At 35.3% G+C, this 26,509-nt stretch overlaps 3 protein-coding genes across 10 annotated transcripts in view; 1 reads left to right on the forward strand and 2 right to left on the reverse strand.

Moving 5' to 3' along the window:
• LOC106133925 (circadian locomoter output cycles protein kaput) overlaps nucleotides 1–6,300 on the forward strand; it is a 19,094-nt gene extending 12,794 nt beyond the window's left edge. For 3 of the 8 annotated variants that reach the window (XM_013333796.2, XM_013333800.2, XM_013333801.2), the window contains exons 12-13: nucleotides 86–208; nucleotides 939–6,300. In XM_013333796.2, coding sequence (XP_013189250.1) covers nucleotides 86–208; nucleotides 939–1,088 — 273 coding nt within the window. In that variant the 3' untranslated portion in view covers nucleotides 1,089–6,300. The remainder of the gene's footprint in view (nucleotides 1–85; nucleotides 209–938) is intronic. The other 5 variants (XM_013333797.2, XM_060953880.1, XM_013333802.2 and 2 more) reach the window with 5 other exon arrangements.
• On the reverse strand, nucleotides 6,296–25,583 carry LOC106133926 (multidrug resistance protein homolog 49). Its single transcript, XM_013333803.2, has 26 exons — nucleotides 25,392–25,583; nucleotides 24,483–24,522; nucleotides 23,932–24,128; nucleotides 23,361–23,505; nucleotides 20,733–20,833; nucleotides 20,313–20,484; nucleotides 19,730–19,854; nucleotides 17,956–18,151; nucleotides 17,566–17,790; nucleotides 16,989–17,175; nucleotides 16,664–16,806; nucleotides 16,120–16,328; nucleotides 15,549–15,643; nucleotides 14,926–15,102; nucleotides 14,683–14,798; nucleotides 14,176–14,316; nucleotides 13,212–13,394; nucleotides 11,548–11,751; nucleotides 11,235–11,364; nucleotides 10,699–10,894; nucleotides 10,213–10,375; nucleotides 9,451–9,645; nucleotides 7,950–8,159; nucleotides 7,416–7,562; nucleotides 6,931–7,039; nucleotides 6,296–6,657 (listed from the first exon to the last, which is right to left on the reverse strand). The coding sequence occupies exons 1-26, from the start codon at nucleotides 25,415–25,417 to the stop codon at nucleotides 6,569–6,571; spliced, it is 3,921 nt and encodes a 1,306-aa protein (XP_013189257.1). The 5' UTR covers nucleotides 25,418–25,583; the 3' UTR covers nucleotides 6,296–6,568.
• On the reverse strand, nucleotides 8,170–9,067 carry LOC132903999 (NADH dehydrogenase [ubiquinone] 1 beta subcomplex subunit 7-like). The gene has a single exon (XM_060953883.1). It carries the CDS (start codon nucleotides 8,940–8,942, stop codon nucleotides 8,583–8,585), a length of 360 nt encoding a protein of 119 aa, XP_060809866.1. The 5' UTR covers nucleotides 8,943–9,067; the 3' UTR covers nucleotides 8,170–8,582.
• Nucleotides 25,584–26,509: the final 926 nt, after the last annotated feature.

A 26,509-nucleotide genomic window follows, 5' to 3' on the forward strand; every position in this document is an offset into this window, starting at 1 on the left:
TAATATTTGGTCTTAATTAAAATTAAAAAATAAAATCGTCTATCGTTTGTCGCGATCACTTGATACTAGTTAGTGGCTCTGGCAGGAGCAGCTCCAGAGGAAACATGAGGAATTACAGCAGATGATCGTGCAACAGCAGGAAGAGTTGAGGCAGGTCAAGGAGCAGCTTCTGCTGGCCAGGCTTGGTATGTTGCAGCCGATTATAAACGTGAGTACGACACACGTGGCCTCACGTTCACACTCGCACACATCATGCTCGAGGAACCGATATAAAATGTTATGAAAATCAGCTTATCAGCCTCCTCATTCATGAACGTTGTAAGCAATATGTCCTGTCTCTTTCTACCGCTCCAGATAACCTCAAGGCTAGAGGGAGAATATAAGATATTGCCTTTCAACGTTCGTGAATAAGTAAAAAATATTTCCATATCTATGTGTTGCTTGCGCAGGCCACTTCGTGGTCACAGTCGAACCCCGGGCTCCTCTCCAGAGAGGTGAGAACGCAATCAAGACTAACGCCAGTAGGACGATGACGGTTACGTTCCTTGCGCAAAATTTTTATCGATTGTTATTTACAATGTCGTACATTTTATAGCAACAGGGCCTAGTTCACATTTTTAGTCTCTAAGTCAAATACCGAATTCGGTTGATGGTGTCGGTTAGATATCTGGCCTAGCTTTTTCAATAGAAGATAGTTGCATTCAGTAAATGTAACTATGAGGCTTATTCCGTAATCTGAGTAATTGGGATCCCCCTTGAATTCACAATATACGCCGCCCGCTTTGCAGCTTGCGTGCACTTATTACGGAATCGGCCTCCTAGCTTAAGTTGGCAAATATGTAGCTATCTCTTGAAAGATTCGTTGCGTGTGATAATTGCCCTTTCCAAGGAACTTGGTTTGGGGTTGTCTTAATTTGTTTTTGTTAATTCTCAATCAGGTTCCAAGCCCGTATATGACGGCTGAAGAGCTGCAACAAAACCAGCAGCTGGCTCATATTGTTTACGAAGCGCCTGCCTCCCGCCCCTCCTCTGTTGCCTACCCTCCTCAACATCCCCCACACAACAATAACAACAATATGCAACAGTGAAACAACAGTTGTTCAACAATCTGAATTGCTATGCAAAACAAAATTAGGTACAAATATTTTCAGACTTATATTGTTTAAAAATTGGATTTACAGTGTAGTATCTGTAGGATACTTTGAAAAGCTAAATTAGCTCTTAAATATTTGTACTTAATCCATACGGATTGTATGTATTCGTCATTATTGTCTCCTAGTCGTAACTTGTGCCTAAATAAGGCATTCCTTTATTGTCTTTACCATGGGCGCATGTAAATATTGAGTAGATTCTATGTGTTTCAATTAAATGCAGTTAAACAATATAATAATACTTTAAATACTTAAGTTATATCATTTTATCTAAAGTAACGAAAATTATATTATATCGTTTGGATATACGTAAGATAAACTAATGGTCAGTGAATCACACATATCAATGTGGTTCTGTTTGCGGTTAAGCGAGAATTAACCAGGACGTAAATTAAGACAAAAAATAAAATGTGCCAATATTGTCCACAGTCTCAGCGTTATACATTTTGTATATTTGTATAACAAATGTCATTTTTTTTAAATAATCGAGAGACTCGCAGTACATTTTTTAAAATTAATGTCTAGATTTTTGACTAGATTCGTGAGTAAGTAGCTGTAATGAGAATGCAGTTGATATTCTGCTTAAATTTTAATAAGTACGTCAAATACCATAAATGTTTGATGTTACTAGATCAAATAGGGTGTATGTTAAATTCAAAATGGTTCGTGTTGAAGGTAATGTTACTGATTTTCATTTTCATACTTAAAAAATAATAATTTGAAGGATATTATTATCATATAGCTACACTGTTGAATACACGATTAAATAAAAATACTTAAAGATTCGTCTAGAGTACATACATGATTTACTAAAAACAACCCCTATTTTTGAGTACATTTTACTTTAACATCGTTTTGTTACTTTACTAGGAGTTTATTTTCGAAGGCTGTGCAATCTACATATATATTAATTATTTTTTGTATTTAAATTATATAAAACCATTGTAAGTTAAATTATTTGTTTTTGTGCAGTGTTGATAGTTTTACATCTTCATCTATTCTATTTATACTTTATTTCCACACAAATTTTATGTTGTCTGTGATCTGTCATATAATATAGATAGAAACGAGTTCTTTTATTTAGAATTCGGAGGCACAATATATAGGTTTATGAAAATTAAGGGTTCTGTGCCATCATATTTATTATGGACACATTTCAGTTGTAAAATTGATACATTTTTACCTGATCTCTTTATGAAGTGTAAATATTAATATCGCTTTTATCCGAATTTTAATATTACAGGTCATTCTTAAATGTAGATAATAAATGTTTTGTAAAATACTATTCGCGTAGGATAAGATTAGATGGACATAAACAATCTTATCCCATAATTATTGTGCAATCATTCGGATATCGCTTCAGGTTTTATGCCTGCTTGACAAGATAATATATTCGACAGGCAGGGACCAATTTCAATTATTTTAATGTTCATATTTATTTTTTATTAAGATAAAAACGATCGATATTATTTCAATGGCTTTTAAACAATATTTATGCCTCTTAAGATGAAATGAATGAATGGGGAGCAAGCATTGTTCATTATTTTGAAAAAAAATACTTGTAAATCCTTTTTTCACGGAGAAGCAACATGCACAAAAACTATTAATGAAATAGGTAGATCTACATTTATATATAAAATTCGAACTTAAAACGCGAAGTGGCGCTATTGATGACGTCATACGTTTGTAAAAAGTTTTCTTGAATAATAAAGTACATTTTTATAACAAAAGTACAACTAGGTAAATTTTTGACTTAAGACCTGCTATTAAGTTTGAAAAATATCAGCTTGAATTGAATGTTGTGACTACATTTTTCGGTTCTTCTCATACATTCTTACCATCACGCCTATTTCCCATTGGGGTAGGCAGAGACTACGGAATCTTAATTTCTTAATGTGCTTCTCAATTTTACAGTGCACTTTTAAACAATAATTCTATTATAAATTTTTTATGATGTTTCCCCATTATAATAATTAGGGAGGTTTTGTTATTTTTGTTACTGTTAAGTTAAAATTATATTTAGTTAACATAATTGTAGATAAATGGATAATAAATATTTTCTAAAGATGTGAAGTGTGCAATGCTATCATATATTTTTAATATATTTTTTTAGGACGTTGGATTTTTTACATTGCGTGTATTTATAAAATGGCCAAAGATCTTCATTAGGGTGTCTTAAAAATATATGAAGATTACCATTTTTATTTTAAATCATTATTTAATGTAATAATGCTTGCTCAGTACTTGTACTATTCAATAGTTGTGTTTGTTAAGACATTATCTATACTACCAATTCCCTAGCCTGCCTAACAACAAGCATGAAATTAAATGAAACAAAACATTGGGAAAAATCTGCGGTGAATGTGAACGGGGTAAACAAAATAGAAATTTGAATTTGTCAGAATATTGTGTTCTGTGGATAGGTGCGCATGCATTTTGTGTAAAACATGAACCATCATTTAGTTTATATAAAGTTCATTTGGTGCGGTGATAACAAAAAGCTCTTATATCGACTGAAAGTTTTATGTTAGTTTTGTAAACGGAGTACCTGATATTTTTCATTATTTGCTTCATTTTCATCAACATTGTTTTCGACTTCCATAGATATTATTTAATAAAATACAAATCAATTATTTAATTCATGTTTTTAGGAAATTGCCAAATATATTATTTGGTCGTTCCCTTTTTCTATGGAATTCAGCCCATGTTTTAACATAATAATATTTAAAAGTATATTTATGTTTCACATATTTATATAAATTATTTAAATCTGTTACCTATGTTGATTGTGTTTTAGTAAAATTTATTTGTAATTTTATCTCACAGGTCTGTTTGTTCTTTTTTGAGCGTTCAGATCAGATTAAATGAATGTTAGGTTCGGTATTATTTCACCGGGTGTGGATTTAACTAGTGTTATTTGATGAGTTATAAGTTATTTGATATGAAGCAGCAGTTCTGTACGCGGCAATACCTAAGTACCTGCATGTAACATTGTGAATGTCAAAAATGTCTTGCCATCATGTGCCATAAGCTGTATGACGCATTTTTAAGCGCCCCCTGTACTTAGGGTATTATTCCATTTTATGATGATTAGGATCTGATTATCATCAATTGGAATGTACAAATGAACTGCAGAAATATATGTGAAGATAAGAGGATGTCTATATATATACGTTTTACTATGTATTTGTTCATCATATTTAAATACGGCGGCTGTTTTTGTGTTTCAGAGGTACCAATTGTTTGTAAATATAGAAAATTGTAATAAATATGTATATTTAATTTTGCGGACGACCGGACATATCGAGGTGGTGGTATTTTAAACTTATTTAACTTTTAATCAAATTCTCGATGTCCCGTCGTCCGCCCTTTATAGAATTTATGTAAATTTTATTTTAGTTTTGTTGTATACAAGTTTATAAAGTTTGTTTTTATTTGATAATAACTTGCCATATAATATGAATTTTGTTTTAGATATCTGTTTTTGACTATCGTACCAAATAAGTGACCAATGATATTACAATGAGGTGTTCATGCCTATTAAATATATACAAGCAGGAGATTATATAGAACCCTGAAATCGATTCTGGATGATACTTTACATTGTAGAGGTCTAAGGGCGATTCATGATAAGCATAGAAACCCGAATAATTATATGATTCGGATTTCTGATGCCATTATTATTTTCTTATGCGCATCGCGCGATTGAAGTTTATCAGCAAGATCATAAAAATACTTCTTTCTGCATTCTCCATATATAATGTAAGAAGAAAGCTATCTGTATTCCATCAATTTATTTAGAATAATTTTATATCGTTTTAAATATATTTTTTGTTTGTTTTTAAATAACATTTTAACTCAAAACGTCACAGTTTTTCATTGAGGATTCGTGCTGTTTTAACGGCATCTTGGAGTGTTATCTTCAATCCAACTCTTAAGTTTGAAAGTGTTTATACGAGATAAAACAAAACATCACACAGTGGAACCATTTGATTTCGATTTGAATAAAATAAAGGATTTGCAGAAAGAAATATTTTTACGCAGTAGTAGGCATGAAGTAATTTCAATTTGTATGTTAGCAAGTAATTTAAATTAACACATTACATAACTGTCAAGTCTAATAAAGATATGCCATAAGGTTAACACAGACATAATAAACAGGATTGATTGGTTGTCGTCTTGTCGTTGATTTTATATTTCTATCGGATTAGAACGTATAGCACCATAGAAATATGAACAAATTCAGAAATCTATGCTTAGCTCTAATGTTAGGAGCGCCTAACAAAAATCGCTGCATACATCATTAATAGATTCAGGCACACACGCACTTAGCTTCAGTGTTAATTTTTAGAAATGTATGTGCCGATATTTTTATCAGCGGATCAGACACATCAAGGCCACGTCTAAAGTACTGCATAGATTTTTCTTTATTCGGTTAGCTCAAAATTCGTTACATAACGTAAATGCTGATAGTTCTAGTTCTTCATAGCGACTCCCTTTCATTCTGAGGCCGGTTCATTTACCTAGGCATTTATTTCATTTGTGTGTCTGTGATAACTTTATCAGAAATCAGATTTTTGTGCTAATGAAGCTGGTCGATTATAATGCTGTAGGTCATAGTATCATTAGATTAAATGATTGTTGCTATTCTGCGTTTGGCATTAACCTTGTTACGAAATGACGAAATTTTATCGGTACTAAATTTACAGACGCGCTGCAGCAGTGAATCTCGTCGTTTTTCATATGTATGATAGTAGCAGTTATTGTTCAATCAATGATCGCTTTTAATTAAAATAATCAATTGAAATGTATTTTATTAGTTTTGTTGTTACTTTTTCACATTCTATCTACTTAATCGTCCGGAAAGAGCTTTCGAAAAATGAGCATTGAACAATGATTATAATATTACCATACAAATGTAAAGCATGGATTTGCTTTTTTCTGAGTCTTATATTCTAGTATCGGTTATATATCGGTTTCTGTAACGTTGCGGTCGGTACTATAGGGTAAATGGAAAGGATACAGGGTATTGCCAAAAAGGAAGTTTGTGAAGTGATATTGTAAGTAGATTATTACTAGATTAAAGCTTAGTTGAACTTAGCATGTAAGATAATAAATTGGAATGATTGAAATAAAGAATGGAATCATCTGTCAGCGACTTTTATTTAACAATATCTTAATGTTATAATATTTTAGTGACGACATTACGCATGAGGTCGTTTCGATTTTCACCTTAATACTTTTAGTTTGCCCAAAGCAGGGCGAACTGGAGCCTGTACATCTCTTAGAATTAAAATTATATTAGTAGGTAATACAAAATAACAAGTAAAATACAAGCTTATAAAAGTTAATCCTAGATTTTGGCAAGTATTTGGTACAAAAATTATTTCAGTGTTTCCAGCCGGTGCCTCCGCAGATTAAGCCATGTGCTGTCCTTTGCACATGCGCCAGTAGACGCCCTTCATGTTGAACAGCTCCGAGTGTGTGCCACGTTCCACAATTTTACCTGAAAGTAAAATGAATAGCGTTATAATACACGATAGTTATTATACGAGTAGTTGTCAAGTTTAAAAAATCAAAGGATCGTTTCAAAATGAACCAAAAGCGATTTGTGTGGCAATTTGGTTAATTCAGGAATACCTTTTTATGTTTTCATTGTGAAGCTAAAAAAAGGAGGTAGATTTCTTTGAATCTTGGTTCGAATTTTTGCTCTTCAGTCTATCTGTACCCAGATTTTTCAATCTCTGGTTTGGTAATTGAAGCGTTGACTAAAATATACCTTTATCTACAACACAAATGACATCAGCATCCTTGATGGTAGAAAGACGATGGGCGATTGTGATACACGTTCGGCCTTGGGCTGCTTTCTCCAAAGCTTCCGTCACCGCCTGTAAATTTTATAGTGGTGGCTTAGGAAGGTCACTGGTAAAAATTTGTATTATTAAGCAGTCTTAATAATACGATAAAAAATCGAACTAAATACATATAAAATTACTTATAACATGAATTCAAAAATTTTACCCGAAGAACTTGTGCTTATAATGAGTGCTTGTGTTCTGAGCTTGTGCTAATAATTAGAGATGTCAGTTGCTATCAGTAGGTACACCCAACAGATAAATATGAAATTCCCTAACGGTCCTCCTTATTTCGGAACGACTTCAGACTCTGTATTCAACAAAAAGTTGGCGATTTCACACTTCACTAACACGAACGATTCACAAACTTTTTTTAGAGATTCCTTTAAATAAATTCATTGCTGCTTACCCTCTCGCTGTTTGCGTCGAGAGCAGAAGTAGCTTCGTCTAGTAACAGCAGCCGCGGCGATCGTATCAGCGCACGCGCAATGCACACGCGTTGTTTCTGCCCACCAGACAGTTGTGCACCTCCAGATCCCAAATTCGTGTCGTACCCCTGTTAAGAATAAAAAATCCATGTAGAAACGCATGACCATTCACATGTAAATGTTTCTTTAAATCATCTCATATGAGCGCTTTAGATGGGATAGAGCACGGGGTACGCTTTTTTCACTTTTCAGTTACCTTTATTTTTAGTTCCTTGGCTTGCGTATTGGTCGCGTGTCCACTCTCTCTTTCTAATTTGATTGTTTTAGTTACATCCTCTGTAATTATAAACTTCTGCATACTAGCTATCTCTAGTATATACAGATTATCTAAAGATATCCCAAGAACTTTTTAGCCATAGTTACTTTTGTTAAAGTCTTAGTAGTCCTTAGGCAAGGCGATAAAGGTAGAGGCACATATACATGTGAATAGTTACTTTTACTGGCCATTGACTTACCTTAGGCAGAGACGCGATAAAGCTGTGAATATTGGCGGCCTTAGCAGCGGCGATAATCTCGTGCATAGAAATCTTGCGGTTATTGTCTCCGTACGCTATGTTCTCCGCCAGGGTACGGTCGAAGAGGACAGGCTCTTGCTGCACCACCCCCAGTTGACGACGGAGTCGGGGGAGCGTCAGACCACTGTGGATGTCTCGGTCGTCCAGTTCCTATAATGGCCAAAAAATTTGTAATTTTTAGTTGTAAAACAAATATCATATTAGTATTATACTATAGTAGATACTAGGCATTAGCGATTGTAGACGGCCTAAGAATACTACCAAAGATAACTGATGATTCACGTGACTGTTTAGGTTAATTGGTCTCACGACGAGCTTGCCTATGTTCATAGACTAGGCTTACCAAAGTATATGAAAATAGGTACTTATTTAGAATCAATGCTTAAGACGTTGCTTTATTGCTTTTATTATACTTATTTCCTTACACTGTTATGGAGAAAAAATATAATCAATCCAAAGTATATATCGGCTATAGGACCAAATAAAATGAAATAAATGTTTTAAGATAGCTCTTTAAATAATTTATTTACTCTCCACTCTATCTATACTCCACATTAAGAGAATTTTGTTCCGTTATCCTTTTGCTTTCTTTATCCGTATTTCCCGCTCGCGTAAGCGCTTTTCCCTCTCAAATTCCTTCAATCTTAAGACATAGTCGTCTTTCTCGCAGTTGAGGTAAGCGTGTTTCTCATGGGCACACTTTAGCAAGAAGGGCATGTTCTTGTAGCGACACATGTGGTATTTGATGAGGAGATGGGCACAATAGTCCCGGTGTTTGAGTGGTATCCTGGCGGATTTGAGGTCGTCCTCGCACGCTAACATCACGCGTTGCCCCCTTTTGATGTTAAATCCTTTGGCCGGGGGGAAGGATGGCTTATCATTCATGTCCAAACCGATCTCTTTCGTAAGGAATGACCCCAAGATTGTCCCCATTTTGCTTTATGTTTAGGTACCTTCAGTATAAAGATTTGGTGTGATCACTAAATAAAATCTATTTATCGTGTAATTTCAATTTTAGTCGTTTTTATTATATTATAACTGAAAAGTAACAAAGTTTGAAAGAGTCATGTCAAGCAATAAAAAAATGTCAAAGCATTGGCAGAAGCTTTTTTGACGATCTCAGACCGAAAAGTTAAAAGTACTTAGAAATGGAAATTAATAATAAATCTCAGTATTTAAATTACCTGTTGGACCTAAAATCTTGGCTTGAGAAAGAACTTAATATACATAATTCTTCTTATGATCGGTAAATAGCTATAGCCATAATAGTCTTCATTTATAAGGGTATTGCGTCATTCGTTATTTTTGGTGTAAGCGTATACAAAATAAGACACGTGTCGTTTCGTCTAGATTGTCTCCCATTGACTAACTTCTCATAAAATAAAAAGCAGTTTCTAGTCACTTAAGGGTTAAAGAAGAAAACAATATTATATGCACTTACTATGGTTCCCGCATCCGGGTCGTAAAACCTCTGAAGCAGTTGTAGTACAGTAGATTTGCCGCAACCGGAGGCACCAACAAGGGCGACGGTCTTCCCAGCATCGGCCTTCAGGTCCAAGCCGCGGAGAACTCGCAGGTGTGGCCGGGTTGGGTAACTGAACTCTAGGTCTTTCAAGCTGAACTTGCCTGTTGCCGTCTGTTATAAATATATAGGTAGGTACAGATAAGTAAAATCATATTTGGTCGGAACAGATTAAATCTGTCAAATCTTTGTCAAAACAAGGAAGTTGTGGTGAGGTGAGGGTGAGGAGCTTGAATGAAAAGTTGGTTAAATGTGATAAGAAGAAGCAGTAGAAGTAATTTTCAGGGATTGCGGTAAGTGAAAAGATGTTTGTAGTCTTTACCTAGCCCTGTAAAAGCTGATTTACTTAGGCTTCTGATTGGGAAGCGGTTGGTGCATTGATCAACATCCTTTTGTTCTATAAGTCTATATTAGTCTATATGAGCAAGTTGGTCATGTGATCTCCGTAAAGCGAATGAGAAAAAGCTTTGTCCTGTGCTTGTTTTCATATTGATTTATGTTTTGTTTATTGAAATAACGTGAGTAGGTATTACGCATTATTACGCATGCGCATTACAATATTTATGCATTAGTCTAAGCATAGACCAATGCATAAATATTGGGACCTTAAATCCCTACGTTAGAAGCATATAGGCTTTTAATTGGGGCTCTTACAATATAAATCCACGACTTTGTTCTTACCCAATCTTTCTTATCTCGCACGCCATCCTCCGTTCGCACTTTAGGTGTTCTTTTGATAACTGACAGGATCCTGGCGCCACAGTACCGCGCCGAGTTGAAGCTGGGTGCGTAGACCAGGGACTGACCCAACATGTAGGCTCCGTACATAATGGCTTCGTTGACACTTCATATGAAAAATTATCAAATTATTTATCTCATTTCCTTAGATGTCGTAAAAGGTAACTAAGGGAATTCCTCAATTGCAAGCTTCCATGCTGTTTAAGTAGCGAAGAAAAAACAATGTGTGCCAACTGCTCCTTCCTTAGGTATACCGTGAAGACTGTAAAAGTCAATCAATGAAAGGCCAATAAACTTGGGAATCTAGACGATGGGCTTTCAATTTGTCACTATGTGAATTTTAATTCCATCCAGCTGAACGTGGCCTTTAAATTTTGCCAAGACTGTTGGCCCTCGGGATAGAGACGAGATATGTAGGTAGAAACTCACAGCAATACAGTCTGGTAAGGCAACGCTTCCCGGGCCACGAGGATTGCACCGTAGACTGTGGCGCTGCAGTACGACAGGAAAGGCACGTATATCCCTAATCCAAGCACCAACCCACGCCATCTTGTTTTCTTAACAACCGCTTTGCATGATTCCATTAAAGATATCTTGAATTTCTCCAGGAATGTTTCTTCAATCCCTGTTCAAATACAATTTTATTAGTAGCATAAGTTAGGCACTATATTCTTATTTTTATATTTAACTCTTGTATGTACTTTTGTTCTGTATTGATGACTTAATCGGAAAAGTTTATGACTAGGAAGGTAATCCTTTCTCTTTAGGAAAACTGCTCTTATGAAAATAAAAATTACTCATAACAAGGGTTAATTTTATACCCCAACACAATATATAGGTACGACGTGTCAGAAATCTTCTTATGTTATAAGGTCCGATTATCCATAGTACCTAAGTTAAATCATCATTTCATTTTATACTTGTTGCGTTAAGAAGATCAAATAGGTAGAGTGGCACTGACTAACCCAGGCTCTGCACAGTGCGTATACTGACGACAGCCTCGGTGGCGATAGCGTTGGCTGCTTCCATGGCGTCTCGCTCGTCTGTCTGCGACTTCTGGGACACGATGCCTTCTAGCCAGATGCTGCCTACCATCTGAGAAATAATATATTTATTAGCCATGAAATGAAAGAAAAAGAACAAACTTTGGTTTAACTAGTGATTTCTTATCCAAATGGGATTTCGGTAAATATGATCGGAAACAAAATTAATTAAGTCAGTTCAGTAACGTTTTAAGGAGAGACGACATACACTACAAAAAAAATTAAAACGTCTTACAATAGGCAAGAAGGCAGTGCCGACAAGCGTTAACTTCCAATTATAGCACATGGCCATGATGAAGCCGATAAGCACGGAGCTGACGCCCTGGAGAATCAGCCCTGTGCGAAGCCCTGTGGCGCCCTGCACCTCGGCGGTGTCACCGCTGAGACGCGAGCAGAGTGCCCCGACGGTATTCGATTCCTTGTCGAAGTAGCCGATTTCCTGAAATTTTGTTCGTACATACATAAATACATTCACACCGTGGCAATGCTGCAAGTATTATTGGAACCTTTGGTACGAGATTGCGACAAAGCTAAATAAATTTTTTGACGTTTGATAAATAATGTTAGAAATAGTATAGATATAAACAGTTTATTTTTTAATTAAATTAAATGTATACGTATTAACTATTTTTGTAAGATATCCTAAGGAACGGAAAAAATTGGTACGTTCATATATTACGTCCTTATCCGTATAAATAAGCGAGATAATTCTTTGCTGTTATGCGGAAAAGCCGAGTGTGATAAAAAAAATAAAAATTTCGCTACATACCTAGGTATTATTATGTAGGCATGAATATGTGTGAATGTCTATTAATTCATTAACTTACCTACAGTATCTATTAATTTTTGTAGTAACCTCAATTAATAGATAGAGGAAAGTTGTTTCGAATTTCTAATGTGCATTTGGTTGATGGTTAACAGGTAAAGTAAGAAGTTAATTTGAAATTCTTTTGAAAATTTAGTCACAATATCATTATTCACTATCTAGAATAATGAGAATGTCCTTAGGGAAGCGAATATCCAGAAGTCCTGTGATACATTATTTTCAGTAACTGTGGCGCCATCTGTGCGTCCACTTGAGCACTTTCATATTTTCATGAACTTTGGGTCGCGAACTTGGTCGGTTGTGTTGGACTAAAAATAGTTTCAGCACCTTTCTTAGTGTGCTACCAGAGGGAGCGGTTCCATAATAAAACTGGCTATGGTTGCGTTTTCATTCCATGCTATAAGGTTTCGACGAGTAAACGACGTTATTAGTTTTAAGGTAGGTTAGTTAGACTAAGGAAATTATGTTCTGAATTGCTTCACTGCCATAACTGATTGTATTCCTAATCTTATTTAGGAATTTTTTTTTGATTTCACCATACTGAGGTGAAATCTACATAATATCTTATGAGGTGGCTAGGATCTGCCAAGCCAAGCACCTACAGAGAAACAACAAAATTAAGGTTCTTTAAATTTTACCCCTTATAATTTCAAATTATAAATTCGACTGTACCTATAGAAATAATAAAATATTGGTTATATATAAGGTTGAAGGCACTTTTAAAATTTTATACTAGAAACTAAAGTAGTGATGTGTCATCAAGACGATGACACATCACTACTTTAGTACATAGCACAAGTTGCGACGGTTGATTTGAAGCAGTTACATTTCTTAGTATAAATACTGAGTTCGAGCTATCTTACGTCTGATTTGTAACAATACCTTTCTCTCATAAATGCTGAAGTGACTCTGTCTATCTTTCTGTATCAATTTCACGCCAAAATCACTCAAACGATTTACATAAAAATTTTGTTCTGAGACAGAATTGACTTTTAACATAGGTTAGATACTTTTTATTGCTAAAGAAAAATCGCGCGGTCGAAGTCGCGGGAAAAGCTTGTAATTATTAATACCTGTCTCAAGAGAGCAGAGAAGTACTGATGGCGCAACCTATTGGTCATCTTAAGGCCAGCGTTGGTGAAGGTGATGCTCTGCAGACACATGCTGATGCCAGCCACCGCGGCCACCACCACAAACATGCCGGAGTACAGGTCCGCCATGTAAATGATTTCGTTGCGGTCGTCCATTACGAAAATCTGAAAATGTGGTAAGCGTTTTTAAAGTGGCGAATCTGAATAAGTAGTTCCAAAGAGTACGTACGCATGTCGTGTAACAAACTGTGCTGGCTTAAAAGCAAGTTATAGGTATATTTTTATTTTATTATTCAATATTGGATAAGGCATCTTATTTCATGTCACCTGATGGTAAGTGAAGATGTTGACAAAGATGTTACATGCCTATCCAAGAGATAACCATTTATTCTACTTTTGCTTCCTGTATTAGTAGTATTTATCTACATAATGTTTGCGGCCAGTCCTTGTGAATAAATATCAAATACCTCTTATGTATTTGTCCATTACTGGGCTACCTTACAGCTCTATGTAGCTCTATCTACATAGAGCTAATAGTACCGAATAAACTTATAGGCCATGATCAGCTGAACGGCATAATGATGGAATAGATATGCAGATAATCACTGGTTGCTATAGCGCATCTCCTAAGAACATTAAGGACTTAAGCTTTTAGACTGATTAACTTTATGCTCGGGAAGTTATGCAGTTGGCATGCCCAGTTTATTTTTTCCGTTACTAAACTAGCGTAGAAGTTTCGCTAAGTACATAAAAATATTTCTCGTTTTATAATACAGAACAGTAATAAACAGTACAATAATAAAAAGTTTCAATCAATATTATCCAAGTTTTTACAACTAAGAAGTTAGCAAGTCCGAGTAACTGAATGTCATCATTCAATGTTGTAACATTGAAATTAAAATAAAGATATCTAAAAGAACAACCATATAAATATATCCATGCTTACTCCACTAGCATAACCGAACAGCAATGCGAAGACCGGGAAGCAGGCGCCCTGGAGGAAGGCGGAGACGGAGCCCACGGTCAGGTAGAGCCACTCCGGAGCGTTCAGTTTCATCAGCTGCCAGTCGCTCACTGGTTTTACATCCTAATATAAAACATTAGATAATGAAAAATACTTATACATATATATTTGAAGCTTTTATTTTACAATAAAAAAATTAACACAATACAAATACATAGGTGGAAAAAGAATCCTTCATTGCTTCGTCTAAAAACCTCATTTACCCGGTGCAGGATCATAGGCAAATACGTCCAGGGCTTCTCTTCAGAGAGGTGAGAATGAGAAAAAAAACAACCGAGATAAACGACATGGGCCAGGAATTCAGCCATTGCAGTAGCCACTGGCCATGCCAAAGACGAATGGAGACATAACCAATACGTAACGATACTTATACCTACCCCGAAAATGCGATATTGCACGTACTTAAATGAAATGAAAACCATCACTCACTTCTTCCTCGTCTTTTTCTTCTTCGTCTTCGAAGTCGGTGTTATAAATAAAATTGCTGAGGCCAGTGGACATGACGGAGCTGATTGATCCTCGTGGTGTCATCCAGTCGTGAGATTCTGCAATATATATTTTTTTATACATACATAACTAGGTACATATTGTCACATGTACACCCCTTGCGGAATATATTGTAATGGGTATATATATATGCATAGGGGGAACATATTTGTGTGCGAGGGTCACCTCTCTTCATGGAGTGATGCCTGTGCACTCTCCTGCCGGACCGCCGCTTCACATCATGTCGAGGTGCCAACGCCTCTGATGGTACTTCCTCGCCTTCAGCTGGCTCTTCTGGGAGGGTTTCGATGGCTTCAGGCTCCTGGTCCTCACTTCCAGTAGTCACCAGGTTGAAGTAGAAACCTGAAAAACGTATATTAGTTTCTTGAGAACCATAAACTATTAGATGGAAATTTAATTGTTGATACCTGTTATTTTGTCATTATTACATTTGTACCAATAAGGGTAGAATCGCTAACTGCGTGCGTGTCTGATCTTTTAGACAGAAAGGTAAAAAATATTTTTCACACACAATTTTTTTCCTGTTTTATATAACTTTACAAAAGGTAAAGAAATCTAAATACCTAGAGTAGAAGGAACCTGGCTCACCCAATCCAAGGTCCATGGTCAAAGGTATACCCCGGGCTTCTTTCCAGAGTGGTGAGGATGCAACTGGGACTAAATCCAGGAGTTTGATAGTGATTCACTATGTCATGCTTGCTGATATTGCAGATTATGTAAACGTTTTTAATTCTGACCTTATCCGTTCAACCTATCCTGGTATGAAAATGAATACTAAGTGTATGTACCTTTTGCTTTCATCAGATCGTTATGAGTTCCAGATTCCACGATTTGGCCTTGATCCATACAGACGATACGATCGGCGTTTACAATGGTAGATAACCTAAAACGAAGAAAATTATAAAGTGTTTGGGGCTATTTCGAAGAATAGATTTATGCAGAAGACTTATCCCATAAAAAAGATAATTTTCCTGGCAAATGATGAAGCTGGGATGAAAACCTGATTAGACCTTTTTCTTGGTTTAAGTATCGGCAACTTCTTTTTTTCATGTCGATTGTATATACAAACCTATTGTAGAGGGAGCGATAATTCGGTTTGACCGCCACCAAAGAGAAGCTCTTCGGCCAGGCTGGGTGTTGTGCCTGGGGAACCACGGCAACTCCGACGATGTTGTGTCGGAGGTTGTATATATGTTCCAATCCGTGAAATCTTTGCTAGCGCGATTTAAACTTTTCGCTATTTTTTGGCAGTGATCATTCCCATTCATTAAACTTATTATTGGGTCTAAGGTAGAATAACCTTCCGAAAGCGGACTCCCTTCGAAGCTACTCGATTGTCTCTTTGTGTCAATAACTTACCGATGAGATACTGTCACAGTTGTTCTTCCAGCACTAGCCCTATCCAGAGCCGCCTGAACTTGTCTCTGTGAGGTGGGATCTAGGGCCGAAGTGGCTTCATCCAGCAGGAGTACAGCGGGTTCCCTCAGGAGCGACCTGGCGATGGCTATACGTTGCTTCTGCCCACCTGAGAGGGAGGCACCACGCTCGCCGATCACTGTGTCGTAACCCTGAGGACAAAGCGAATTTGTAAGTGTAGCAATTATGGGTCTGTGTCTCAAAGATAATAGTGATTATGTAACTATGATTTCAAAGTATTTCATTCATTATGATATCTTTAGACCATACGAGGAAGATAGAACAAATAGTCACAAAACTAAAAGCCCACATTTAGCTGGAAAGCTTTAGACGCGATTGAACTTCAGGTTTGCTAGCACATTGACTAAAAAAAGACATCCAAATAACAAGCGTTTCTTTTGATTCTCTAGAGCAATGGAAAGTTGATTGACAAACTTGAAAAAAAATATGAAAAGTTATATACTTAGACCATCAAATTGTTACTAACTTTTGGTAAAAGCGTGATGAAATCGTGAGCATACGCAATCTCTGCTACTCTTTGGACCTCCTCGCGAGTGGCCTCAGGGCACCCGATAGCTATGTTCTCGAAGATACTGCCGCGGAACAGAACTGGCTCTTGTCCTACGACACCTGAAATATTATTATTTATTATTAGAAAATTTAAACCCAAACATGTAACTAGTAAAGTAAGTATGTAGGATTGGAGTCAGCTAACTATCTGTAGATAACAAGTTGACAGATTTTGAGAATCATCAGACAAAAAGAGCAAAGTAATAATTTAGTAATTGACACACGTAGATTAATTTACTGACCAAGTGATGATCGTAGCCAACTCAGATTAAGGTTCTTCAAGTCTTTTCCGTCAAGTTTTACAGATCCAGAATGTGGGTCGTACATTCTTTGGATTAGCTGCAGAATAGTGGATTTGCCACACCCAGAAGATCCGACCAACGCCACACATTCTCCAGGCTTTATGTGAATCGAGAAGCCTTTTAAAACCTGTGAATCACAACCGTTTTTTGAAGCCAAGCGTTTTGCACAACCGAGATATACAAGAAATAATGATAACATTGGAGAACAATAGGTATATGCTCAAATAAAATACCATGAACTCTAGCGAATGGGTATTAGACATAGAAATCGGAATATTTTATGGTATTAGATTTATTATACTTAGTTTTTTAAATAGTTTATTAAACCTTTTTACATAAATCGAATACCTAATAAGCAATAGCTACTCGTATAATAATTAAAATGAAATCTTCTTTCATAAAACTGGAAGCTGGTCTTGCTTGTTCCAGCTTGACACCTTGACGACTTTGGTAAAAAAAAGCGATAAGCAGAAATTTTAACAGAAGTAATTTTTCAAGACTAGTTGTTCCAACTTACCTTGACATCAGGTCTAGAAGGATAGCTGAAGTGAACGTCTTCCAGGGCAATCTCCCCAATGACTCTCCGGGGTGAGATACCCTGTTTGGACAGGCTGTCAATCTTGGGAACCCTGTCCAGGAGGGAGAATAAGCTGGCAGCAGCTCCTCGAGCACTCGCAAACACTTCTATGTGCGGCACGCAGAGGGTTATGGACTGTGTCGCCATGTATATGCTGAACAATATCTGTGAAATAATTAAGATAGAAGAAGATTTAATTGCTGGAAAAAGCTATTCGGTTTAATCACCATGATCTTTGCAGCTACAGATTTATCTACATAATATCATTATAATTTTATCGTTGTGTCATCGAGATGTCGGAGGGAATTTGTCTTTACACTTAAAACTTACACTGAATACTACGCCAACCAAGTATTTCCTCTCGTCAGCTGGCTTGTCCATATCTTGGAGGACCAGGCGAGTCCCGTACACGAGACCGATGGCGTTGAGGGAGTACGTCAGCACCCAGTTGAAGCCATTACCCAAGCCGGTGCAGACTCCCCGCCGGCGCCCATAGCGTTCTGCTGGCTCCAACAATTCTTTGTACCTAGGAAGCACCAACCATTTATCCATCGGGTAACAACGGGTACAACTGACCACGAAAAGTTGTGTTATTTGTTTCGGAGTTACAGATAGGCATAAGGACGGCGGGATTCTAGAACACAGAGTATATTTCATCTTTCTCATGACGTTAGTTCCGGTTACTTCCTCACTTCTCAAGAGGATCTCGGAGTGCATGCATGGCCATGATCCTGAATTGGATAAGTCAGGTTTTCACAAGAAGTGTCTCCTGTCTTAAATACCGAAGTGATTTAAAAAGACAGAACTAAACACAGAACAGAACAGTACTTTCCGAAATTATCTATACCTTCAGAAATTCTCTTAGAAGAGATCGTTAAATAAAACGGAAGAAAGCCAATTACTTTCGGGCGATCCATAGGAATCCGTTTAATTAAGATATATATATCCTAATTAAATATTTACCCACAGAAATAATTAAATATAATTTTCCTGTAATTACTTATACAGCTCTGGGTAATCGGATATTCTAGATAGTATTTATACTTGGCAAACAATATTATCATTATTGCTACAGAGATCTTTGCTAGGGTTGCTACTATTTTTGTAAGTTTTTTCCACCATCAGGCTGATGTTCTACATTAATTGTTCAATGATTTGATAGGAAATATTATGACGAAACTTGAAAATTCAGGCAACTGAACGTATATGTGTAAATATTATGTAATTTATTCACGTAAAGTGAGGATATTACAGCTGATTTTCGATTTTCATTAGCTAATTTTAGTAAATGTTTACGGTCCACCAGGTCCTGCAAAAACCTGACTCACCCAATCTGGGATCGTTATTAATAAGCGCACCTAAACTTATTATGGTGAGGTGAGACTGCAACCGACACCAACGCCAGGAGGAGGATCGAAGCTGATCAGGCTGAACCATAGATATCGGAATTATTTAAACCAAGTAAATGTATGGGCTGACATTTCTTTTAGATATCTTAGATACTTTTCTACTTATGTAAGAGCTACACATGAAATGAGTGAGAGATTAATTAATAAATTTTAGTCCGACTTGTGTTGTGACACATTGATGCCCACAAGCTAGCTGCTATAAAGTCTTATCATCAGCAAAGAAATCGTACGTCTGACTAGAATTGCTATTATCAGGCGTGTTTATTTACTCCACGTTCATTACTAGTCAAACGATTTCTATCAAAACTACGCATTTTGAGCAATTTCTTTTTCTCATAAGTGCAAATCTATAGAGTTTGAATGTATAATCAATATATTTGAAAGGTTAAATAATTGGTTTATGAAACTATATCGGTCCAGCCATACTTTTATTCATTTCGCTGAGATGACTTGATTTACTTTTACATACATTTATTACGTCTTTATGCCTTACTGGGTAGACAGAGTCAGTAAGTGTAATAGAGAAAAGTTTCTCAAGTTTAGAAGCCTTTCTCTTTTACAGGGAAAGAGATTCAGTTGGCACACACATATTCTTTTTTGCTACCAGACCAGCAAACGTGGAAGCTTTATCAATAAACCGGAATGAATAAAAACCTTGACTGATAGTAGTATTCAGAAACATCTTTAATGCTTACTTTTCGATTTCCTTCTTCTCTCCTGCGAAAGCCACGATAGTTCGCACCGACTTGAGAACTTCCTCTGCCTGCTTGCCTGCCTGGCTGTATGACTCCATTTCCCTGATCGTTGAGGTAGTTTGATACTAGAAAACAATTATGGTTTGTTTCATTTTATATTCATTCTCATTATTCCATCGTTTTAGGTTTAAGTTATGGCGAGGATACACAATTTCAATTAAAATGTAATACTAGCTGTGCCCGCGACTTTGTTCGCGTGGAATAGTTATTTTGGGTATCATTGAAGCCCTCAAGGGTGAATAATTTTCCCCGTTTTTTTCACATTTTCCATTATTTCTTCGCTCCTTTTAGTTGCAGCGTGATGTTATATAGCCTCAAGCCTTCCTCGATAAATGGTCTATTCAACGAAACAAGATTTTTTCAATTCGAACCAGTAGTTTCTGAAATTACCGCGTTCAAACAAACAAAAAAAACAATCAAACAAACTCTTCAGCTTTATAATATTAGTATAGATTTATATAATACCAAAGGCGACTAAAACAAATTTTGTTTTGTATAAGTCTATCTGAATTTTGTAACTTACATTGGATAACAGAACGGAGGCGGTGACTGAGAAAGGCATGACAGTCATGCAAGCCAGTGCCAGCTCCCAGCCCAGGGGTAAAGCTGTACAGAAACAAAGGATGGAGGTGCCCACCAAGTTGGAGACCACTGACAGCTTGTCGCCCATACCTTCCTTCAGCTTCATCATGTTTCTGGGAATAAAAAAACGATTAAAGATTTCTATGGCACATCGGTAGATTTCCTATCCTTGAACCACATGCCCTGGATTCCATTTCGGGTCAGGCTCAGTCTTTGCAAATTGGTCAGTATTCTTTATAATTATTTTCTTTTAGCACTTGGTATTCGCTTTCGGGCCCCTACATGATGAGGTGACTAAAGAGTCCCTTATGATATCTTAACTCAATGACAAAAGCACTAACGTTCATGAAAATGTACTCACTCTGTCATTTTGGTAGCTAAGTTGAATCCTGTGTCGGTATCAAACCATTCCATGTCTTGTCGAAAAACAGCCGTTAAGAACTTCATTCGAATTCTAGTTATCTGAAATAAAGAGAACTCATTTTATTCAGTAGTAAAATACTGATGTAGTTTAATATTTGCGAACCGGTAATCTATTGTGAGAGAAATTTTCATGATCGGTTCAGTATTTATGAAGATTAGCCCTTACAAGCAAAGTCACAAAATTTACCTCTTTAGTATAATATAAATAAAGATGACCTGGTTGGATATTTTAAATTAATAGTATAGGTAATTTGCTACAATTCTGTAATTTTCACTTTTCAACAACTTATTTAACTTAGGACTAACTGCGAAAGTAATAGAAAGCTATTGACATTAGGTGACTATTAGAACACGAAAATATAAATCTAGTTCAGACGTCTGACTCTTGATACCTAATAAGTATATCGACCATGAACTTTTGTGTTCAACATTATTAAAATATTGTTTTCGTTTGAAGCGTGAAACGAATCGAGTCAATAAGGCAGCAAGGCTTCCAATCAAGCCAATTGCTTTTGTTTATTGTTACGCAAACCCTGATTTCTGATATGTTAATATGTGTATTGACGTATACTGGCCGATTTGTTGTATGTTTTCTTAATGACATGCGCGTCAATATTATTAAGAAATAATAAGTCTTTCCTAGAAACCGTGCCGTGAGGTTCCCGGCACCAATAGAATACAGAATAGGACCACTCTATCTCTTTCCCATGGATGCCGTTAAAGGTAACTAAGGGCTATAGGCTTATATATTTGGTCTTCTTTTAGTCGACGGCCTAGGAGGGATAATAGTCGTAACTATGTATATGTTATGTTTAGGTTCCAGAAAAACACCAAATATTCCTTGGAAAATTCTGACATATGTGACCGTATATTATATTTAATTTATTTATACATTTCTTATGTAGGTACAACAAGCAAAACATACAACAATAACTTAGTCTGTCGTGGGCCTACTATAAAATAAAACACATATAACTTTGTACAAGGGCACCAGGTACTTTCTTTCTACAAAAATTTCTTGCAGTAGGCCCCCGACAGGAAGCTATATAGAATGGCATTGCTTGTGTATATAAAAATAAAATATATAGAAACTTACATAAAATTACTGATATAATCTGTATACATAATTGTATCATTAATTCATAAATTATATGTGTATAATTTCAAGCGATTAATAAGTGTATTTGCTTTGAATTACAACAATTCTCTACGATTAGTGGCGCAATCCGCGCTATCAGCTTTTATCACGTTATTACCGCTAATTACACCACGTAAAGTACGAGGAAGAAATTTCACGTTTCACGACGCCGTTTACAAAAGTTTAAAGTAAAATGATTTCTGCACGACACTGAAACATCATGTAAATAATTATGAGTTCGGAACATTGCTAATGACGTTTCTATTAGCTATAAATTAATAAGACCTTGGTGAAAGATAAAATAATATTCCTTCGCCTTGTCTTGGTTGGATTAGACTAAAATGAACTAATGATCTATTAATAATAATTCAGTTAACTACATAAACTTTTTTTTTCTTTTTTCGATTAACTTATATGTTAATCTATAACTTCGATGCACAACAAAATACAAATTTCCCGGTGATATAAATATATACGTATATATATACATATCTTAATTATAATCATATTAACACAGATCTCCCATTAAGAAAATATGGATAAATAGTCTTTGCCAGCCTTCATGGGAGATCTGTGTGATTGCATGTTATATAATCACACAGATTTCCCTTGAAGGCCAGCAAACAGTTTTGGTTTCCATTTTTTACGAGCATTGAATGACATTATCTTATTCTCGATGTATTCTGTTATGTGTGATAATAAATAAAATAAATAAATTATATTATCCCACTTTAGCTTTTACTCTTTACTGGGTCAACAATCAAGTATATCATAGTTGCGATTTAAGTTGCAACCTCAGCTGTTACAGCTAGTATATGAAATCGAGGTCCGATATTTTGATAACGTAGATAAAGTTAATTCATTATTTTTAAGGCAGATGAAATTATTTTTATTCATACTTTTTTTTAAATATCTTCCACAGGTCCAAATTTTGTATTTTCACGTTGTACTCGTATTTTCTTAGTTGACAAGACAAGCTCAGACAAGCCGTCTAGTTTAGTTTTATATTATCAGTTCGCGGGTCGCGGAAGTTTATATTCCTGCTACATATGTTAAAAAATCAATGCATTTTTTATCTCTAAGATCTAAGAGTTGTAAAGATATTTAAACATAAATTTATCAGACACACCTTAACGACATGTCATAGAAAGTTTTTGAAGGGTCGAACAAATTTAACTATGCCAACTGTTCGTGGTGTTTCTTCTAGCTCATAACCCTACTTTGTTATTGAATTTTATTTGATAATCTTTATAAAATTATTCTGTTATTTCTGGTCCACTCATTAGGTTTCGGAGATCAGACGACATTTGAATTCCTTTGTGGATAAACAAAAATCTCCCTCGCTTTGAGCGTTATGGGACTAAAAGGTGGGTGTCTTTCAGTTTGTTATTAAAGTTTTATATTTCTTTATTTCTTGATGATACTTACTTGTCGAAGTGCACTCCAGCTGATGAGGGAAGTAGACAGCATGCAGAATAGGAGCGAGATGCCGATACTGACAAACATGCCCGCGCACGTGGCTTTGCCGTCTTGCACCAATGCGTCCATACTCTCCTGGTAGGTGGCATTTGTACTGAAAATCATTTATTTTAAAGTTAGCGCGCAGGAAATGAAGAGTAAAATTTTCGGAATTACAAGCTTATGCTTTAACTTTGAGATGAGTGTATATTTTTTATAAAATACATTTTTTTATAAAGGTACTGTTTCTTGGTGTTTGTAGATGCTAAATCAGACGAAAGTAATTCTTTTATTTACTTTCAAATAAAAAATTAAACTTTTTACATACATAATCCTTTGAGAGTCACCAAAATATAAGACTTTATTTTTTGGAAATTTGAAACAGAGGTGAGTAGTTACTGAGTCGAAGTTAAACAAAAGCTAGATACCTTTTTTGCGTGCGAAGTGAAGAGAAACAGTAACTAATAAAAACAACATAGGAGTACTATCGTATAAACTTTCAAAGTGTATTTAAATATTTTTATATGTTATAATAACTTACAGAATTTTTCCACCTCCAAATAAAGATGTGAGTGGCAAGTAGCTGGATGTTCTGTTGTAAAACTTCGTTCTCTCCACGAAGGCTGTACTAAGTTCTCCGAACTGGACCAGGTTATAGCAAACCCCCCCACCACTCAGGATTCCAAATATTATTCCAAGGATGGTAGCTAGAATTTCTGTGCATGTCGCATATCGAAACTGTGGAAGAATAAATAATTTATTCCATCGTATTTCTTTACATTTTACAAGTAATATTTCTTGCTAATTTTGCAATTTTTAAGACAATTCCATCGTTATGCCATGCAGCTGAACGTGGCCTTTCAGTTGTATTAACTATATAATTTTATGCAGTATTTGAAGTAGTGTTAAATTTATAGAACTCCTTTTGTACTGTTAAATTTATAGAATTGAAATTCAAAAGCAGAGAATTAAAAAATGAAATAATACATGTTGGCTATTTAAGTACACATTGAATTTAAAATCTAAGTGCTGAATAGATGCTTTGATGAGAGAGAAAGAGAGTGGATTTAAATAAGTGCATTAACTACTTACTATTTGGAAATATGACAGTCTTTGCTCTTCAATAGGTTTTCTGAAAAAAAGATCATACGAACATGTTACCTACTGTTCCCATAAATTATCTCTGATAAATGGCTCTGCTTTGTTCAGTTTTGACTGAAAAGAATATATTCATAATAGACCAAATAATAAAATAATATCTTCCTAGTAAATTTGTTCTTAGAAGTAAGGTGCTAAGGATAAAATATAAATCCTCTACCAATAACGTTAAATTTGTTCATACAGATTGACCTTTAGCTAACTTCCAATACAGGGTTTATCGCTATATGTAACCAATTAAGGAAAATAACTTCTGAAAGATGTGATACATGAATAATGTACTCTTTCATTATATTATCTCAATGGCAATATTTAAAGCAGAATGTCATTATTACTGTCGTTATACGATTTTTGGTCTGAATTGAAAATAATCGGGTATCAAGGGTCATTAAGTTAATCTATCCTGCAAACTATGGTAACTGTATCTTTAAAAGAAAAACAACGAAGGGGAAAATTGTTCCCAATACACAAGTGTGGTTAAAAATAAAGTATCTTTAGAGATATAACTACCTACAGTACATATTCAACAGTTTGGGTATAATTTCAGTACTATGTATTATGTATTTCAGTAATACTTCGCTATGATATTCAACAAGAAGTTAAAAATTACCGTTTGCATCAAACTCGAGAATCGACAGAAATAAATAGTTACTTAATCAGAACCGCGACAAATTAATCAATATTTAATGGAGATAAACACATTAAAGTTATTTTTTTAAGTTAATTACGATAGATTAATTAATACTTAAGAACATTTAAATAAAAATCGCAAAAGCTTTTTATGTTTTCATGCTTAAATAAATATTAAAATTTCGCTCGGCTTTGCTATTTAAAAATACTCACGGTTCATTTTTTTTCTTTGCTCCCATTGTGATGTAATGTTGAACGGCTCTCCGTCCTGACTGTAACGAGATCGAGCCGCTGGAAGCGTGTGCCTCCGTCGGAGCCCGCGGGAGGATTGGCAAGGAAGCACGCTTCTATCTTTCAGAACATTTCAGCCCAATCAGAGTTTATAAATATTTATTAACCGCCGACAACTCAGCCGTGTGACGTATCTTTAAACATCTGCTTTATAATTGTTATCTGGCTCTTATATGAAATGCGCACACTAGGTTGGAGTCATTAAAGTTTAATCTCGTTAAAAACGCTAAGTCATACCTACTTGGCCATTCCGAGCAAACATTGGATATGTAACAATATTTTATTTATTATTTTGGTTTTATTTTACGATCTAGTTATTTTCGCAATTGCAGTTTATTAACCAAACAAATACCTGATTATATATAAATAATTTAATGTTTTTTTTAATTTATGAATAATTTTTGATTTCGTTATTTACATATTTCATGGAAGGCTTTATTTATAGATTTTGTAACTCACTCAGGTTTGATAGCAAAAACTCTGATCAAAAATTTTATCTTTTTTTCCAGGAATAAACATGAGATGAAGTTCAATTACGCTATGAAAAGCTCCCACTGGATATAAATAAATAGTTCCTTTGAATAATAGTAAATAAAATAGGTACATTTAAGAATTTTGGGTTACATATTAATGTCAATAAATTAATTTCGATTGTGTGACGTAGATACGAATTGATTAGATGAAACCCATTGCTGCAATTCAGATGGTCAAGGCTGTCCCACATCTCTTTGGTGACCTAATTTTTGTCAATGATTACTACTTGGCATAACTTTTATGTTATATCTCAATAGACTGTCACTATTTCGGAATTACATTTAATAGGTAGTAGTTCGTCCCGAACTTCGTCCTTAACATTAATTTACCTACAAAACATATAAGTATTTTTGCCCCATCTATCTATAATATTTATCTATACTAATATTATAAAGCTGAAGTTTGTTTGTTTGAACGCGCTAATCTCAGGAACTACTTGTTCGAATTGAAAAATTATTTTTGTGCTGAATAGATTAGTTATCAAGGAAAGCTTTAGGCTATATAAC

This window comes from Amyelois transitella, chromosome Z, assembly GCF_032362555.1.
Source record: "Amyelois transitella isolate CPQ chromosome Z, ilAmyTran1.1, whole genome shotgun sequence".
Taxonomy (NCBI): domain Eukaryota; kingdom Metazoa; phylum Arthropoda; class Insecta; order Lepidoptera; family Pyralidae; genus Amyelois; species Amyelois transitella.